Raw genomic sequence first — 18,554 nt, forward strand, 5'->3', positions numbered from 1 at the left:
AAGAATTAGCAGATCCTCTTTATTTTCGTAGAGTGGCCCATACGCTGCCATAATAATGGGTAATTTAAACATATATCTTTAGTCAGGAGTGTCTGAAAAGGTGTCTAAAAGGTTGCAGAAGAACAATTTTAGACAAGGGTTTTAGTCAACAACATTAAAACTGATCTGACAGCTAAATCAGACCTGCCAACATGGCGTCTGTCCTCGGTCTCTTCTGTTCTGTTCTTCTCTCCTTGGAAACTCCTGTAATTTTCATGGCACTAATGCTGTGTTCCAGGCAACCCGTAACTCGGAAATTTCCCAATTGAAATCTCCGAGTTCCGACCTGAAAGCGTTCCAGGCAAATTACGTCTTCGGTTTGAGCGCAAGGAATTCTGGTATGTAAACAAATCAACATGGCAGACATTATAAGATTTATGCTTAATCATTTCAATCACCAAAGGAGCCTGCAACTTGCTCATTTGAGTGAAACGGAGGAGGGGAAACGGCACATAAGGTAACCGAAGCTTATACTTTATATTTTACGGTATTTGTCGTTATTTTGTAACTCTGCCATGTTATTTAGGCAGTGATGTGACGTCACAAGTCGTAACTCGGAGTACGTCGATCTGGTACGTGTTCGACTGCCGTCCCAGTGCACTTTCACGAGTTACAGGTGGGAAAAACACGAGTTACGGGTTGCCTGGAATGCAGCATAACTCATAAACACAGAATCACTATGTTCGGAAGTGGAAACACTTCTTTATTAGACTGTGAATGATGACACTAGTGCTAACCATTAACAGATCCAAGGTGCATTTCTGCCATTTGGTACTGTTTTTTTTCAAGCCATTTGACTGTTTGTCCACCAGATGGCGCTACTCTTCACATTCAAAGCATGGCACAAAACTGGAAGGTGCCTTGTTACTGAAATGATAAGTATGTATGGCTATTGTTGCTGGATAATGGTGTGTGTATTTTATTGATTTTATAAGATTTTGTTCTATTAGAAACAGTGGAGTTGTGTAAACATACTGGCCTTTAAAGGGTAAAAATCCCCCAAATAATTAATATTCAATATGCATATTTCAGGCTGAGGTAGTTTTAAAACGGACTCATTTAAAACCGAAAATAATACTAACATAAATAACTTTTTTGTTTAAAAAATCAACAGGATATTAAAGGAATTCATGTGAGAGGGAAAACAGACATACAGGTATTCAAATGAAGTAGACCTGTTAATTTTCTCCTAAATGAAAAGAAACACCATTTCATAACAAATAAGTGTATAATACACCTGAACACATTAAATAAATGTTAAACCCAGCATTTTTGGGAGGACCCTGGACCAATCATGTTTGTTTCCTTGCAAGGCCCAGACTACTTAAATCATTACATTAATCAGAGTGGTTGGACATTTTAATCTGGCTGGAGGATCCTCTGAGGACGTGGTGGTGGGTCCTGGAACCACTGCTCTAGTAGCACATTGACACGCAGCTACTCTCTTCTGATTGGCTGAAAATTTCCTGTTTGACCATGAAAATAAAAGGACTCAGAGGCTTTTGTTTTGGTAAATGTAGTTTATATTGTAAAAGAGACCACCTTTATTCTGAAAAAGCAATTAAAACATCACAAAGGTCAAAGATTTAGCAACTGATCAATTAAATCAAGACATAGGTCAGAGGTTAGCCCACACTGCTGTAGCTATGGTTAAATACACTTGTTAGCTTTTAGCTTAGCATAGAGAATAAAAACAACAGGAAACCAAAAGGTAGCCCCACCTCCTCCCTGTGATAATGCCAATCAGAGCACAGCTTATATGTTGTTTGTAACCATGTGTTCCTGAAAGTTAGAACTTCAGAGCTCTAAATGAATCTGTACACTGCAGTTCTCATCAGAACCAGAGTGCAATCCCTACACTTTATAAAACATAGATTTTACCTCAGGTTACCTGATCTACCTGGGGAGGAGGAGATCCAGATCAATGACAGTCAGACCTGCAGACCTCCTAATGTGGTCTATCCAGATGGAGGGAGACCAGAGTCTAGAGGAGTCTAGTCCTGAGCTAAGAGTCTAGATGAGCCCTTTTAACATCTAAAAATCCTCCTTTAGTCTCACACAGTCTTTAATGTAAATGCTGACGTTCCATCAACAGAATAAACCTTGTGAGGTGAGAGAGTGCGGAATAATGAGCTGTTCTTGAACGAGTCTGTTCCTCTAAACAGCTCTTTGATGTGAGCTACTGTAGCTAGCTCCTGTTTGAGTGCCAGTCTCCTTTCCACTGAACCAAACCGGACTGAACCAAACCAGACTGAACCAAGCCAGACTGAACCAAACCGGACTAAACCAAACTGTACTGAACTAAACCGGACTGAACAAAACTGGACTGAACCAGACCAGACTGAACCAAACTGGACTGAACCAAACTGGACTACATCAAACCAGACTGAACCAAACTGGACTGAACCATACTGGACTGGACCAATCCAGACTGAACCAAACCAGAGAGAACCAAACCGGACTGAAACAAACCGGACTGAACCAAACTGGACTGAACCAAACCAGATTAAACCAAACTGGACTAAACTAAACCAGACTGAACTGAACCAGACTGAAACAAACCACACTGAACCAAGCTGGACTGAACGAAATCAGACTGAACCAAACTGGACTGAACCAAACCGGACTGAGCCAAACCAGACCGAACCAAACCGGAACGAACCAAACCAGACTGAATCAAGCCGGACTGAACCAAACTGGACTGAACCAAAGCAGACTGAACTAAACCGGACTGCACCAAACCGGACTGAACCGAACCGGACTACACCAAACCGGACTGCGCCAAACTGGACTGAGCCAAACTGGACTGAACCAAACTGGACTGAACCAAACCGGACTGAACCAAACTGGGGGAAAAAGTGGTCAGTGATATACCTTGTTTTTGTTTCAATGAGTGCCCCCTGTACACAGACCAGTCTGAGGGTCTGGTCTGTGTACAGGATGCCGTCTGTGCTGTTGGAGTATGAAGGAGGCGGTACTTAAAGGTGTGGGAACAGACTTGCCCTACAGGAAGTAACACAATAAAACATTAAGTAACATAATAAAAGGGGAAGTAACTGCAACTGATGAGGAAAAGCGTATCAAAATAAAAGACAAAAATCCTTCCTTAACAGACTGCTGTGACATCAGCATCTGTGTTTATTAAATCTCCTTCACTGATTGGTTGATTGGTTCTTAATATTCCAATTTGTTTAAATCAAAAATTTCGGATTATCTCAGAGTAATAAGGCCGCCTGCTCAAATAACCCTGGCCTTCAGGCCTGACGTGGAGCGGGCATGCTCAGAGAGTCAATGGATGATGAGTCATCAGGAAGAAGCTCCTCTTTGTCACTGCAGAGGGAGAGACAGAGAGAGAGAGAGAAGGAATAATTCATTCTTTCCTTTATTTGTTGATGGTTTTGGACAGGAAGTGACATCATAGCTAAACATTACCTGATAGAGGAGGGATGGCGGGGCAGGCGATGGCGTCTCAGCGTGGTGATAATGAGCGCTCCAAGCAGCAGAGCAGAGATGGCAGCCAAACTGATGAAGAGGAAGACACCTGAAGACGAGAAACAGAGAAACTACACATCTCAGAATGCACTCTGATTGCACCCTTGATTCGCTTTATGCTGCATTCGATTGTACTCAAAACTCAGATAAATCTGACCTCCGAATCGGAAAAGTGCAATAGAACGGCCCTTGAGCTCAGGACTCCGACTCTGGAATTCAGGTAGGATCCAAGCAGCCCGAGTCGGTTGGAATGATGTAGCAATATGGCGTCGCACACCATGAAAGTCCTTTTCTCCTCAACTTTTACTTTTATGTGTCATCTAATTTTGCGTTTGTGTAACTACAGTACAGGCCTCTGCACAGCTCGCTTCGATGCCCGTATAAGTTCAATGATGCATGCAGGATTCCCTCGCTGGTGCGTTCAAGTCATACATATGTTTCTCTTTCTCTCTCTCCCTCAAGTAGCTAATATATTTCCCCAACAGTAATTTTTGATCCTCGAAAAACATCAAAACAAACATCAGCTTACTGCGGCCGGCCATGTTTTCCGAGATTATGCAATGAACGCATTTACCTCAGAAGTCGGAATTTCCGACCCGGATCTTTCCAAGTTCTGAGTACAATCGAACGCAGCATTAGTCTCTAAGGACAGATTCACTGAAAAAGCACCTCCATCTTAACCTTCACTGTCATGTTTACATCTTCAGCAAAAACACCGCCGTTAGTCCAAGCCATCTATAGTCATCAACGAAGGCAAGGATGGAATGTTTAATAAGCTTCAAAGAGGCAACCTTTAAAGCAGGGATGGAATGTTTTATCAGCTTCTAAGGAAGGCATCAATAAAGGCAAGGATGGAATTTTTTATCAGCTTCAAAGGATGGCATCATTGAAGGCAAGGATGGAATGTTTTATAAGTTTCAAAAGAATGGCATCAATGAAGGCAAGGACGGAATTTTTATAGGCTTCAAACACTGGCATCAATGAAGGCAAGGATGGAATGTTTTATAAGCTACAAAGGATGGCATCAATGAAGGCAAGGATGGAATGTTTTATTAGCTTCAAAGGATGGCATCAATGAAGGCAAGGATGGAATGTTTTATTAGCTTCAAAGGATGGCATCAATGAAGGCAAGGATGGAATGTTTTATAGGCTTCAAAGGAATTACATCAATGAAGGCAAGGACTGAATGTTTTATCAGCTTCAAAGGATGGCATAAATGAAGGCAAGGATGGAATATTTTATAAGCTTCAAAGAATGGCGTTATCAAAGATAGATATATAGATATATACATAAATTATGGAGAAAAAGTTTCTGCCATTATTTCTAGTCATTTTTTGGTTTCCAGAAATTAAGATTGGCTATGTGAGGTTCTCCAATGAGGCAGACTTACCTGCAGTCCAGCGGTCACGGCTTTTCCCATGGCTGTCAAACGCACCTGGAATGAAACAACGGACAGATATTAGCCCACAAGTCTGTGTCGAGTCCTGAGTCCCTAGTGTTCAAGTCTGAGTCAAGTCTGAGTCACTGAAGAAATATCCAAGTCGAGTCCCCATTACCTGTGTTCTAGTCCTAGACAAGTCCCAAGCACCTAAAACCTGGAGCCAAATTGAATTGAATTATTATTTTAAGCCATTCCACCTTTCCAGGTTTGCTACACGGATGTGTTTCATTAATGTATGAATTTCTTTAACTTTTTAATCTAAAGGACTAGAGGAGCTGTTCACAGCACTTCACAAGTGAAAAAACAGACATCTACAACCGCGTGGTGGAGTCACCTTAGACACAAGGTTAATTTTGGCAGCTGCTTTTAGTTTTGATCTTTAGACAATAATGTGACTCGTCTCTAGAGTTGATTTACAGACACAAACTCGTCTCTTGAGTTGATTCACAGACTCGTCTCTAGAGTTGATTCACAGACTCGTCTCTAGAGTTGATTAACAGACACAGACTAGTTTCTAGAGTTGAGTCACAGACAAAGACTTATCTCTAAAATTGATTCAGACACAGACTCATCTCTAGAGTTGATTCACAGACACAAACTTTTCTCTAGAGTTGATTCACAGACACAGACTCGTCTCTAGAGTTGATTCATAGACACAGACTCATCTCTTGAGTTGATTCACAGACATAGACTAGTCTCCAGAGTTGATTTACAGACACAGACTTGTCTGTCCAGTTTATTCACAGACAAAGACTCATCTCTAGAGTTGATTCACAGACACAAACTTTTCTCTCGAGTTAATGCAGAAGCAAAGACTCGTCTCGAGAGTTGATTCGCAGACACAGGCTCATCTCTAGAGTTGATTGACAGACACAGACTCGTCTCTAGAGTTGATTCAGACACAAACTTGTCTCTAGAGTTGATTAAGAAGCAGACTAGTCTCTAAAGTTGATTCAAAGACACAGACTAGTTTCTAGAGTTGATTCACAGACTCATCTCTAGAAGTGACTCACAGACACAGACTGGTCTCTAGAAGTGACTCACAGACACAGACTTGTCTCTCGAGTTGATTCACAAACACAGACTCATCTCCAGAGTTGATTAACAGACACAGACTTGTCTCTCAAGTTGATTCACAAACAAAGACTAGTCTCTAGAGTTGATTCAAAGACACAGACTCATCTCTAGAGTTGATTCAAAGACACAGACTTGTCTCTAGAGGTGATTTACTGACGCAGACTTGTCTCTAGAGGAGATTCACAGACACAGCCTCATCTCCAGGGTTGAGTCACAGACACAAACTCGTCTCCAGAGTTGAGTCACAGACACAGACTCGTCTCCAGAGTTAATTTACAGTCACATACTCCTCTCTAGAGTTGATTCACAGACTCGTCTCTAGAGGTTATTCACAGAAACAGACTTGTCTCTCAAGTTGATTCACAGACACAGACTTGTCTTTCGAGTTGATTCACAGACAAATACTAGTCTCTAGAGTTGATTCAAAGACACAGACTCATCTCTAGAGTTGATGCACAAGCACAGACTCGTTGCTAGAGTTGATTCATGGACACAGACTCGTCTCTAGAGGTGATTTACAGACACAGACTCGTCTCTAGAGTTGATTCACAGACACAGACTTGTCTCTCGAGTTGATTCACAGACAAAGACTTGTCTCTAGAGTTGATTCAAAGACACATACTCATCTCTAGAGTTGATTCAAAGACACAGACTTGTCTCTAGAGGTGATTTACTGACGCAGACTTGTCTGTCCAGTTTATTCACAGACACAGACTCATCTCTAGAGTTGACCTACCGTTTTCACCACAGTGCTCCAGACACTCCTCAGCAGAGTCGTAGCGGTTCTGGTTACCACGGCAGCCGCCGTAGATAAAACTTTGACAGGTGGAGGTGTTGGGGTCATAGTAGAACTTGGGGAAAGCAGCACGGCATGGACCAGGGTCAGGTGACACCAGACATTGTACTACATAGAGAAAAGAACACCAGCTGGCCATTATGAATGGTACTACAAGCAAACAAACCTGGACCGATGCCGGCTGATCCATCTGTGACTGTCAAAATAAGAGCATATGGCTTCCCGTTCGTTAGAGATCAGAATAAATAAGCATTTAAATTTCCTGTCTATGCCTAAGGGCTTTGATTGTGAAATGCTGCTTTACCTACAGGAAGTTACATCTACTAAATGTTTCTATTATGAGTAGATGTGAATCGATGGGGGAATATTTAGGTTAAATCTTTCATAGGTGGACATCATAGGTGAGTTTACCTGTCCTATCAGAGCTGCCAGACCCTTGAGCAGGCTTGACCACACCTGGGAGGGGCGAGAGAAAGAGAGAGAGAGAGAGGGAGAGAGAGCGGATGAGAGACAAGCAGACAGAGAGAGAATATTTAGACATCTGTGGTCAAAAAGTTCTAACACATTAGTCCACAATAGTACTATAGTAGTCCACATTAGTACTACAATAGTCCACATAAGTACTACAGTAGTCCACATTAGTACTACAATAGTCCACATAAGTACTACAGTAGTCTACATTAGTACTACAATAGTCCACATTAGTACGAAAGTAGTCCACATTAGTACAAAGTAGTCCACATTAGTACTATATTAGTCCACATTAGTACTACAGTAGTCCACATTAGTACTACAATAGTCCACATTAGTACTACAATAGTCCACATTAGTACTACAATAGTCCACATTAGTACTACAGTAGTCCACATTAGTACTACAATAGTCCACATAAGTACTACAAAAGTCCACATTAGTACTACAATAGTTCACATTAGTACTAAAGTAGTCCACATTAGTACTACAGTAGTCCACATTAGTACTACAATGGTCGACATCAGTACTACAATAGTCCACATTAGTACTACAATAGTCCACATTAGTACTACGATAGTCCACATTAGTACTACAATTGTCCACATTAGTACTACAATAGACCACGTTAGTACTACAAAAGACCACATTAGTACTACAATAGTCCACATTAGTACGAAAGTAGTCAAAATTAGTAGTACAATAGTCCACATTAGTACTACAGTAGTCCACATAAGTACGACAGTAGTCCACATTAGTACTACAATAGTCCACATAAGTACTACAAAAGTCCACATTAGTACTACGATAGTTCACATAAGTACTAAAGTAGTCCACATTAGTACTACAGTAGTCCACATTAGTACTACAATGGTCGACATCAGTACTACAATAGTCCACATTAGTACTACAATAGTCCACATTAGTACTACGATAGTCCACATTAGTACTACAATTGTCCACATTAGTACTACAAGAGACCACGTTAGTACTACAAAAGACCACATTAGTACTACAATAGTCCACATTAGTACGAAAGTAGTCAAAATTAGTAGTACAATAGTCCACATTAGTACTACAGTAGTCCACATAAGTATGACAGTAGTCCACATCAGTATTACAATAGTCAAAATTGGTACTACAGTAGTCCACATTAGTACTACAATAGTCCACATTAGTACTACAGTAGTCCACATAAGTATGACAGTAGTCCACATCAGTACTACAATAGTCAAAATTGGTACTACAGTAGTCCACATTAGTACTACAGTAGTCCACATAAGTATGACAGTAGTCCACATCAGTACTACAATAGTCAAAATTGGTACTACAGTAGTCCACATTAGTACTACAATAGTCCACATTAGTACTACGATAGTCCACATTAGTACTACAATTGTCCACATTAGTACTACAATAGACCACGTTAGTACTACAAAAGACCACATTAGTACTACAATAGTCCACATTAGTACAAAAGTAGTCAAAATTAGTAGTACAATAGTCCACATTAGTACTACAGTAGTCCACATAAGTACGACAGTAGTCCACATTAGTACTACAATAGTCCACATAAGTACTACAAAAGTCCACATTAGTACTACGATAGTTCACATAAGTACTAAAGTAGTCCACATTAGTACTACAGTAGTCCACATTAGTACTACAATGGTCGACATCAGTACTACAATAGTCCACATTAGTACTACAATAGTCCACATTAGTACTACGATAGTCCACATTAGTACTACAATTGTCCACATTAGTACTACAAGAGACCACGTTAGTACTACAAAAGACCACATTAGTACTACAATAGTCCACATTAGTACGAAAGTAGTCAAAATTAGTAGTACAATAGTCCACATTAGTACTACAGTAGTCCACATAAGTATGACAGTAGTCCACATCAGTACTACAATAGTCAAAATTGGTACTACAGTAGTCCACATTAGTACTACAATAGTCCACATTAGTACTACAGTAGTCCACATAAGTATGACAGTAGTCCACATCAGTACTACAATAGTCAAAATTGGTACTACAGTAGTCCACATTAGTACTACAGTAGTCCACATAAGTATGACAGTAGTCCACATCAGTACTACAATAGTCAAAATTGGTACTACAGTAGTCCACATTAGTACTACAGTAGTCCACATAAGTATGACAGTAGTCCACATCAGTACTACAATAGTCAAAATTGGTACTACAGTAGTCCACATTAGTACTACAATAGTCCACATTAGTACAAAGTAGTCCACATTAGTACTACATTGGTCCACATTAGTACTACAATAGTCCAAATTTGTACAACAATAGTCCACATTAGTACAGAGTAGTGCACATTAGTACTACAATTGTCCACATTAGTACTACAGTAGTCCAAATTAGTACTACAGTAGTGCACATTAGTACTATATTAGTCCACATTAGTACTACAATAGTCCACATTAGTACTACAATAGTCCACATTAGTACGAAAGTAGTCAAAATTAGTAGTACATTAGTCCACATAAGTAATACAATAGTCCACATAAGTACTACAATAGAGCACATTAGTACTACAATTGTCCACATTAGTACTACAATAGACCACATTAGTACCACAATAGTCCACATCAGTACTACAGTAGTCCACATTAGTACTAAAGTAGTCAAAATTAGTAATACAATAGTCCACATTAGTACTACAGTAGTCAACATCAGTACTACAGTAGTCCACTTTAGGACTACAATAGTCCACATAAGTATGAGAGTAGTCCACATTAATACTACATTAGTCCACATTAGTACTACAATAGTCCAAATTTGTACTACAATAGTTCACATTAGTACTACAATAGTCCACATTAGTACTGCAATAGTCCACATTAGTACTACAATAGTCCACATTAGTACTACAATTGTCCACATTCGTACTACAATAGACCTCATTAGTACTACAATAGACCACATTAGTACTACAATAGTCCACATTAGTACTGCAATAGTCCACATTAGTACTACAATAGACCTCATCAGTACTACAATTGTCCACATTAGTACTACAATAGTCCACATTAGTACTACCATTGTCCACATTAGTACTACAATAGTCCACATTAGTACTACAATTGTCCACATTCGTACTACAATAGACCTCATTAGTACTACAATAGACCACATTAGTACAACAATAGTCCACATTTGTACTACAATAGTCCACATTAGTACTACTGTTGTCCACATTAGTACTACAGTAGTCAGCATCAGTACTACAGTAATCCACATTAGCACTACACTACTCCACATTAGTATGACAGTAGTCCACATTAGTACTACATTAGTCCACATTCGTACTACTGTTGTCCACATTAGTACTACAGTAGTCAGCATCAGTACTACAGTAATCCACATAAGTACTACAGTAGTCCACATTAGTACTACAGTAGTCTTCATTAGTACTGCAGTAGTGCACATTAGTACGAAAGTAGTCCACATTAGTACTACAGTAGTCCAAATTAGTACTACAGTAGTGCACATTAGTACTATATTAGTCCACATTAGTACTACAATAGTCCACATTAGTACTACAATAGTCCTCATTAGTACTACAGTAGTCCACATTAGTACTACATTAGTTCACATTAGTACAACAATAGTCCCTATTAGTACTATTGTTGTCCACATTAGCACTACAATAGTCCTTTCCAATGTCAGTATCTGTTCTTCATCTGACCACAGTAGTCAGTGATGTCATGGAAGTCACATGATTTAAGAAGGTCAACAGCAGTAGTTAGTGATGATAATGCGATGTTTTTATATGTGATAATGTGTTATTTCTACTTTTGGCAGGAAGCTGATCAGCAGGTTTCACATGAAGTTGAGGAGCAGGAGTCGACTCATCAGGAAGAACTGGGCCTAGAAACACAAACACAAATCAGCTCTGCTTATGCTAACAGGTAAACAGGTGAGTTCATGAGCTTAAGGTGAACTAACTCTACGGGTAAGTTCATGGGCTGTAGGTGAACTAACTCTACAGGTGAGTTCATGGACTGAAGGTGAACTAACTCTACAGGTGAGTTCATGGACTGTAGGTGAAATAACTCTACAGGTGAGTTCATGGACTGAAGGTGAACTAATTATCTCAACAGGTGAGTTCATGGACTGAAGGTGAACCAACTCTACGGGTGAGTTCATGGACTGAAGGTGAACCAACTCTACGGGTGAGTTCATGGACTGAAGGTGAACTAACTCTACAGGTGGGTTCATGGACTGAAGGTGAACTAACTCTACAGGTGAGTTCATGGACTGAAGGTCAACTAACTGAAACTACAGGTGAACTTACTAACTCTACAGGTTAGTTCATGGACTGTAGTTGAACTAACTCTACAGGTGAGTTCCTGGACTGAAGGTGAACTAACTAACTCTAAAGGTGAGTTCATGGACTGAAGGTGAACTAACTCTACAGGTGAGATCATGGACTGAAGGTGAACTAACTCTACAGGTGAGTTCATGGACTGAAGGTGAACTAACTCTACAGGTGAGTTCATGGACTGAAGGTGAACTTACAAACTCTACAGGTGGGTTCATGGACTGAAGGTGAACTAACTCTACAGGTGAGTTCATGGACTGTAGTTGAACTAAGTCTACAGGTGAGTTCATGGACTGAAGGGGACCTACAGCGGCACAGGTGTAGGTGTTTTACCTGTCACTCCTGTGCACTTTTGCTCACACTCTCTCCTGGACTCAAAGTTGTTCGTGTTTCCACCACAGCCACCATAAGTGAAGCGCTGGCAGGTCTGCCTGACCGGGTCGTAGAAGTACCTTGGAAAGGCAGCGCGACAATGACCGACCTTCTTTGGGAGACGACAGTGAACTGAAGAGAGAAATAGAGAGGAGTTGGTACTTCTTTCTATATCTCATACTAGAGACCAACCAACGGCACTGATTTGTTAATTATCAGGAGATAATGCCGATGTTTTCTCTCATGTTTTACCATAAAAAAAAAAAACAGATCAGAGACAATCCCACAGGTCTCTTCTACCCAGTGGTACCTGTGAAAGGGGGTTTGCTCTTAATTTACGCCCCACATAATTTTATGGACTAATCCACCTCAAGGTAAACAGCATGTGTTACAGAAAAATCCCAAAGGACTGGACTCAAGCTTTGGCCAGGGTTAGGGTCCATGTCCCTGTAGATAATCCAAAGAACCTGGACTTGGGACCAAGCTTTGGCTAGGGTTAGGCTCACGTTCCTGTAGATATCCCATAGAACCTGGACTCAGGACCAAGCTTTTGGCTAGGGTTAGGTCCACGTCCCTGTAGATATCCCAAAGAACCTGGACTCAGGACCAAGCTTTGTCTAGGGTTAGGTCCATGTCCCTGTAGATATCTATCTATTGATAGATAGATATTGTTCTGCTGATAACGTGCTAATATTGGGATCAATACTAATAAAGACTGATTAACGTCAGTTATAAAGGCATTCAGGGGGTTAATGTGTTTTTGTCCTTATCCCAGGAGAAACTAGACAGACCGGTTTCACCTGACACAGCCTGCAGGCCTGTATGGGTTGGGTCACCTGCACAGGTGTGTGAGCTGACACAGAGATTCAAACATGGAGACAGATTCACCACAGAAGAAGAAGGTCTGATGACCTACTCTGAGCTGGTTGCTCTGATTAATCCTCCTTAGAACTAAATCAGTAAAGAAACCACAGAAGAAGAGAAAGGTCTGATGGTTAAACAGGGTTGGTCAGGTTGTCGCTCTGTTCTCTATCATGACTCTGTGCGTACCCGAACAGGTGAGTCATCTGGTCAGACCAGATCAGCAGCATTCCTCACCTGTCTGACTCTCTGAGTCTGACACTTGAGACAGGTGTTAGAAATAAAGACATTTAATGAGGCTCCATAAATGAACACATTTATTTAGGCTCTATAAATGAACTAATTTATTTAGGCTCTATGAATAAACATTTATTAATAGTCTATGAATAAACCTATTTATTTAGGGTTTATAAATAAACATTTATTTTGGGTGTATAAATAAATAGATTTATTTCGGGTCTACAAATAAACACCTTTATTTTGGGTGTATAAAAACATATTTATTTAGGGCAATGGTTTTCAAACTTTTTTGCCCATGGCACACCAAAAAGCAAGCTGACGTCTCAAGGCACACCATATTGATGTCCTTGCAAAATAGCCTCTTTAGCATGTGTAGCAAGTAGCAACATGTCCCAGTCCCAACTGCATGCAATGTGAGCAAGTGTCAGCTACATCAGTTTGATTACAGAGTTTCCTTTTGTAGCATCCTGACACTCTGCAAGTGATGCACTGCAGCTCCCCAGGTTTATCCCCACTCACCCTGTTCCTATTTTCTCTCTGTCGCTCCAATTAAGAAGGACAAGTAACAAGGGAAGAGGTTGCACAAAGGATGACATGACACCAGGAGTGTCCCACCAGAGGATATTCTTAATTTTCTTCCACTTTTCTCACTCCTGAAACTTGTTATCTTGTTTTACAAAGAGGAGTGTGTTGCATGGATATTCTCCATACCCATTTATGAATTTTCATGGTCTGACTTGTGCTGACATGGAGACAAAACTATGTGGCTCACAGCTGTTAGAGGCACCATACCTCCGATTTTCTAAGTAAAAGCATGAGATGTCATATTTTTACATGTTAATTTACATTTTCATATTTAACAGATATTATCGGCCTCCCGATATTATCGGCTAATAATGGCATAAAAATGTATTATCGGTATCGGATTTTCATTAAAAATTTTTTTTTTTTTTTTTTAATTCTTTCAAAAAACTTTTACCCTGAGTTTAGATCAGCCAACATTTTTACTCCTTTGTTTACAATTACTAGTACTACTCTAGTCTGGACTGAAGCTGTTTGCCTTCAATGTTTTTGTTGTAGTTTTGCCATTTGTGAAGAAGTCAAAACTAAGTATTTTGCCCTAGTTGTAGTGGCCGGGTATTGTCAGGATTATCTCAGGGAGAGCATGATCCAAGCTGTTGCTTGAAGCATGTAAAAAAATAAGAAAAAAGAAGCACTTGTCTTTTATAATAAATATGGCAGTGCCACATTGGCACTTTTCTCCATGACTTAAGTTGAAGTTGTTTCTCATTTTTGCACAGGGAAATCAAATGTTTGCATTTGAAAGCCTTGTTGTTACATTTATGAATGCGTCCAGTGGGGCATCACAATAAAGTGACTAAATTAGGCATAATGTGTTAATTTCACAACAGGGTATATGTAAAGTCAGATGAATTTTCAAGGCATACCATTTGAGAACCACTGATTTAGGGTATATGAATAAACATATTTACTAAATGTCTATGAATAAACATATTTTAAATAGTCTATTAATAAACCTACTTATTGGGGGTAAATAAATAAACATGTTTATTTAAGGTCTATAATGAAACATACTTACTTGGGGTCTATATTTATACATATCTATTCAGGGTATAGAAATAAAGATATTTATTTTGGAGGCAATAAAAACACATTTATTAAAGTCTGGAAATAAACAATTATATTAAGAGTCTACAAATAAACATATTTATTTAGGGTCTACAAAACATTTATTTTGGGTATATAAATAAAGATATTAATTTATAGTGTATAAATAAAGGTATTTATTTAGGGTCTCTAAATAAAGATTTTCATTTGAGGTATATAAATAAACATATTTATTCTGGGTCTATAAATAAACATATATATTTAGGTCTATTGGTTAAATATATTTATTTTGGTATTTCAAATAAAGATATTAATTTAAAGTGTACAAATAAACATTTTCATTTAGAGACTATAAATAAACACATTTATTTAGGGTATATTAATAAACATAAATATTTGGGGTCTTGAAAACAACAAATTTATTTAGGATCTATAAATAAAACATTTATTTAGTGTCTATAAATATATTCATTTAGGGACTAAAAATAAACATATTTGTTTAGAGTCTAGACATAAACATATTTATTTGGGGTCTATAATTATATTTATTTAGGGTCTATAATTATATTTATTTAGGGATTATAAATAAACATTTATTTAGGGTCTAGAAATAAACACATTTATTTGGGGTCTATAATTATATTTATTTAGGGATTATAAATAAACATAGTTATTTAGAGTCTAGAAACAAACATATTTATTAAGGGTCTATAATTATATTTATTTAGGGATTATAAATAAACATTTATCTAGGGTCTAGAATAAACATATTTATTTAGGGACTACAAATAAACATTTATTTAGGGACTAGAAATAAACATATTTATTTAGGTTATTTATAGTCTATAAATAAAGACATTTAAAGTCTATATATAAATGTATTTATTTAAGGTCTAGAAATAAACTTTTTTTTAGGGTGTATAAATTAAGATGTTTAAACCATCATGCCAGTGTGACATCGTCATATATATTTCAGTCATGTGATAGCACTACAACAGCCACATGTAAAATTATATCACTTTGTCTGAAAATGTGATTTTTAAGCTTTCTGCCCGTTTTAGTTTGATGCCAACAGGCCAAGTGAACAGGAAATAGGATCATATAAGATTGATATATGATTTAAAGTAACACATAGAGGACAGTGGTCTATACTGTACAGGATTGGTGCTGCTCATCTTTTCAAAACTTTATTTTTATTTAACCTTTATTTAACCAGGATTTATTCCCACTGAGATATAAAAATCTCTTTTACAAGGGAGTCCTGGCCAAGACAGCAAAAATTTGCTATTCTATATTCTATTTTCAAGGAAAAACATCTGATATTTTCATTTCTGCAAATTATTGTTTCTGTAAAATGCTGTCCATGTGATTTGAGTTTCCTTGTATTTGTGTTGTTTTGAACATCGGGACAGTTATAAATAAAAATAACCTCCTATCTGAATTGTTGTGTTTTACTGCGTTTACCTTGATTCAGCTCACTTAGATTTGTAGTTTTAATCTGCTCCACTCAGGAATCCCTCAAAGTCTTAGGGTGCAAAGAATGCTTCACTGGTGTCTGTTTACTTAAGCACATAAATATTTTAATAATAATAATAATAATAGTAAAATAATAATAATAATAACAATACAATTAATAATAATAATTCTATTCTATAATTTCAAACTAAATAGTAAAGCTCAAATATCAGCTATAGCTAAAAACATTGAGGACGTTTAACCCCTAATCCTGGACCTGCTGGTCTCCTAGAGACTGAGGAATATATTCATCAGTACCTCTGATCAGGGTCCTTCTGTCTGTGTTCATGATTTAAATAAAGTTTGGTCCAGTCTTACCGCTCCACTTCTCCTCGCCCTCTTTGGTGCCCTCTTTGGTGCCCTCCGTGGTCTGGTTGCTGGTCTGGTGGCCCTCGGTGGTCTTGTTGTCGGTCTGGCTGCCTTCCGTGGTCTTGTTGCCGGTCTCGCGCTGTTCCGGGTTCGGGGGAAGCAGCAGTGGGCTCAGGTAAATCTTCCCCAAATCCTGGTCCGTCCTGATCCTGGCCTGCTTCTTGCGGTAGACCCGATAATCCCCGGCGCCGGTCGTAAGGTTGCAGATGTTCTGGTTCCGTAACTGACATCTGATCATCATACAACTGGACGGACCCATCACGACCAGGTCGCAATCAGCGTGCTCACAGCAGGCGGCCCAGCACGAGTCCTGGTCTTTGTCGTCCATTTGGGCCACCAGAGCCCCTTTCTCCAGTGAAAGCAGGCTCAGATCCCGACCGTCAGAGAGCCAATCACAGTCCTGAGAGAGCGCGGGAAGGAGCAGAGCCGAGCAGAGCACGAGTAGAGCCGAGCAGAGCCGAGCCATGACGAACCGAGTCAGAACTAGAACAATCTGAGTCCACCCTGGGAGCCTGGAGTATGTCTGCTCACTTCCTGTTCCGTGACTTTACCTAAGGCAGACAGGTGAGGCTACCGAGGCCCCGCCCACAGCCTGCGTCAGCGCCTGATGACGTCAAACACCGATGGGGAAAGCTGCAGGGTAATTAGTTTATATTTTTAAGGAGAGTATTCGTACCAATATTTTGTTCGGACTGCAGACAGATCTTTCTCTGGAGTGCGTGTGCGTGTGTGCGCGCGCGCTCCTCAACGCTGATACCTGTCACCTGTTCTACTGCAGCTGCAGCCACCCACTCAGCCAATCAGAGGACGGCAGCCAGGGACGTGCACAGACGCTTTGGTGGGCAGGGGCTCAACTGAGAAAAAGGCTTACTTAATGAACACCCTCACTTTAGCCGGATCCCATGTCGCTTATAGATCGGTCCTCGATCCTATGGATCCGACTGAGATTTGAAGACCGATAAGCAAAGACACATGAGAGCAGGCTTCCCCGAACTCTTTTACTCAGAGGCACGCCCCCTTATTGGATATCACTCTCTGATTGGACGCTGCTACACAGTGGACGTCAGTGAAACTTCACAGCAGCAGCTGAGATAAACAATGAGGAGAAACGGAGTTAATAACAGACGATAAACGACTCAACGGACTCACAAGACAATGTAAACACCAGAAGCTTTAAAAGGCTCAATAACTGATGGGCTGGGATTTTAAAAAGTGTTTGAAATAAACATTTAGAGTGAAATATTGAGAATATATTTAACAAAATCAATAATAAAGAGTGAATCAGTATGGAGTTTAATATTTGATTAGTTTTCCGATTCACCTTCAAACATCAAACATGTTAAAAGCTCATAAAATCATCAGAATCAGATATAAATCTTCCCTTTACCACCAAACACCAACATCATTTAGACGTTTTTATTTCCGCATTCGGTTCGTCATAACCTTAATTTAGTCTAAAGATAGTCGTACAAAATTATGCCGTTTTGTCCGTCTGATTTAATCCAAATTTAGCTCAATAATAGTCGTTTAAAATATGACAATATTACAGAGACTTCTTTTCACGACCTGAAAATGACTGAATTTCACCTTTCACTTTTCTATTAAATCTAGACGTTGTTTACACAGAGTGGAGACGTTGTTTTAACCTCTTTAAGCTGTTTTTTGCTGGGTGTTATAGTAGTCTATTAAGTAATTTCTGTTTATTAGATCTAGAAGAGAATTAAACTCAGACAGCAGCAGTCAGGAGGAAACACATTTAAATCATCGCAGGGTTCAGAGTTTCTATCTGTCTGATGGTGAGCTATTCATTAGCCTTCACACTGAATAATTATGGTAATAAATAATTTTGTAATATAGCATTTGCTGGTAGAAAGAGTCCGCATGTTTTTGATATC

General features: G+C 39.2%; 1 protein-coding gene across 1 annotated transcript; it reads right to left on the minus strand.

Annotated features, from left to right (window-relative positions):
- Positions 1-2,359: 2,359 nt before the first annotated feature.
- Positions 2,360-17,362, minus strand: spint2 (serine peptidase inhibitor, Kunitz type, 2). Its single transcript, XM_041813192.1, has 8 exons — positions 16,609-17,362; positions 12,007-12,177; positions 11,145-11,219; positions 7,257-7,301; positions 6,786-6,953; positions 4,922-4,966; positions 3,472-3,580; positions 2,360-3,369 (listed from the first exon to the last, which is right to left on the minus strand). The coding sequence occupies exons 1-8, from the start codon at positions 17,123-17,125 to the stop codon at positions 3,294-3,296; spliced, it is 1,206 nt and encodes a 401-aa protein (XP_041669126.1). The 5' UTR covers positions 17,126-17,362; the 3' UTR covers positions 2,360-3,293.
- Between the last annotated feature and the right edge of the window lie 1,192 nt (positions 17,363-18,554).

The sequence above is a fragment of the Cheilinus undulatus genome, linkage group 2 (genome assembly GCF_018320785.1).
Source record: "Cheilinus undulatus linkage group 2, ASM1832078v1, whole genome shotgun sequence".
In the NCBI taxonomy this organism is placed as follows: domain Eukaryota; kingdom Metazoa; phylum Chordata; class Actinopteri; order Labriformes; family Labridae; genus Cheilinus; species Cheilinus undulatus.

Coding starts and splice junctions, on each gene's coding strand:
- spint2 (XM_041813192.1), bottom strand. CDS start 17,125: ATGGCTCGGCTCTGCTCGGCTCTACTCGTGCTCTGCTCGGCTCTGCTC. Junction 7,302..11,144: donor TGATCAGCTTCCTGCCAAAA/GTAGAAATAACA, acceptor CGCCCCTCCCAG/GTGTGGTCAAGCCTGCTCAA. Junction 4,967..6,785: donor GGAGCACTGTGGTGAAAACG/GTAGGTCAACTC, acceptor GTTTCATTCCAG/GTGCGTTTGACAGCCATGGG.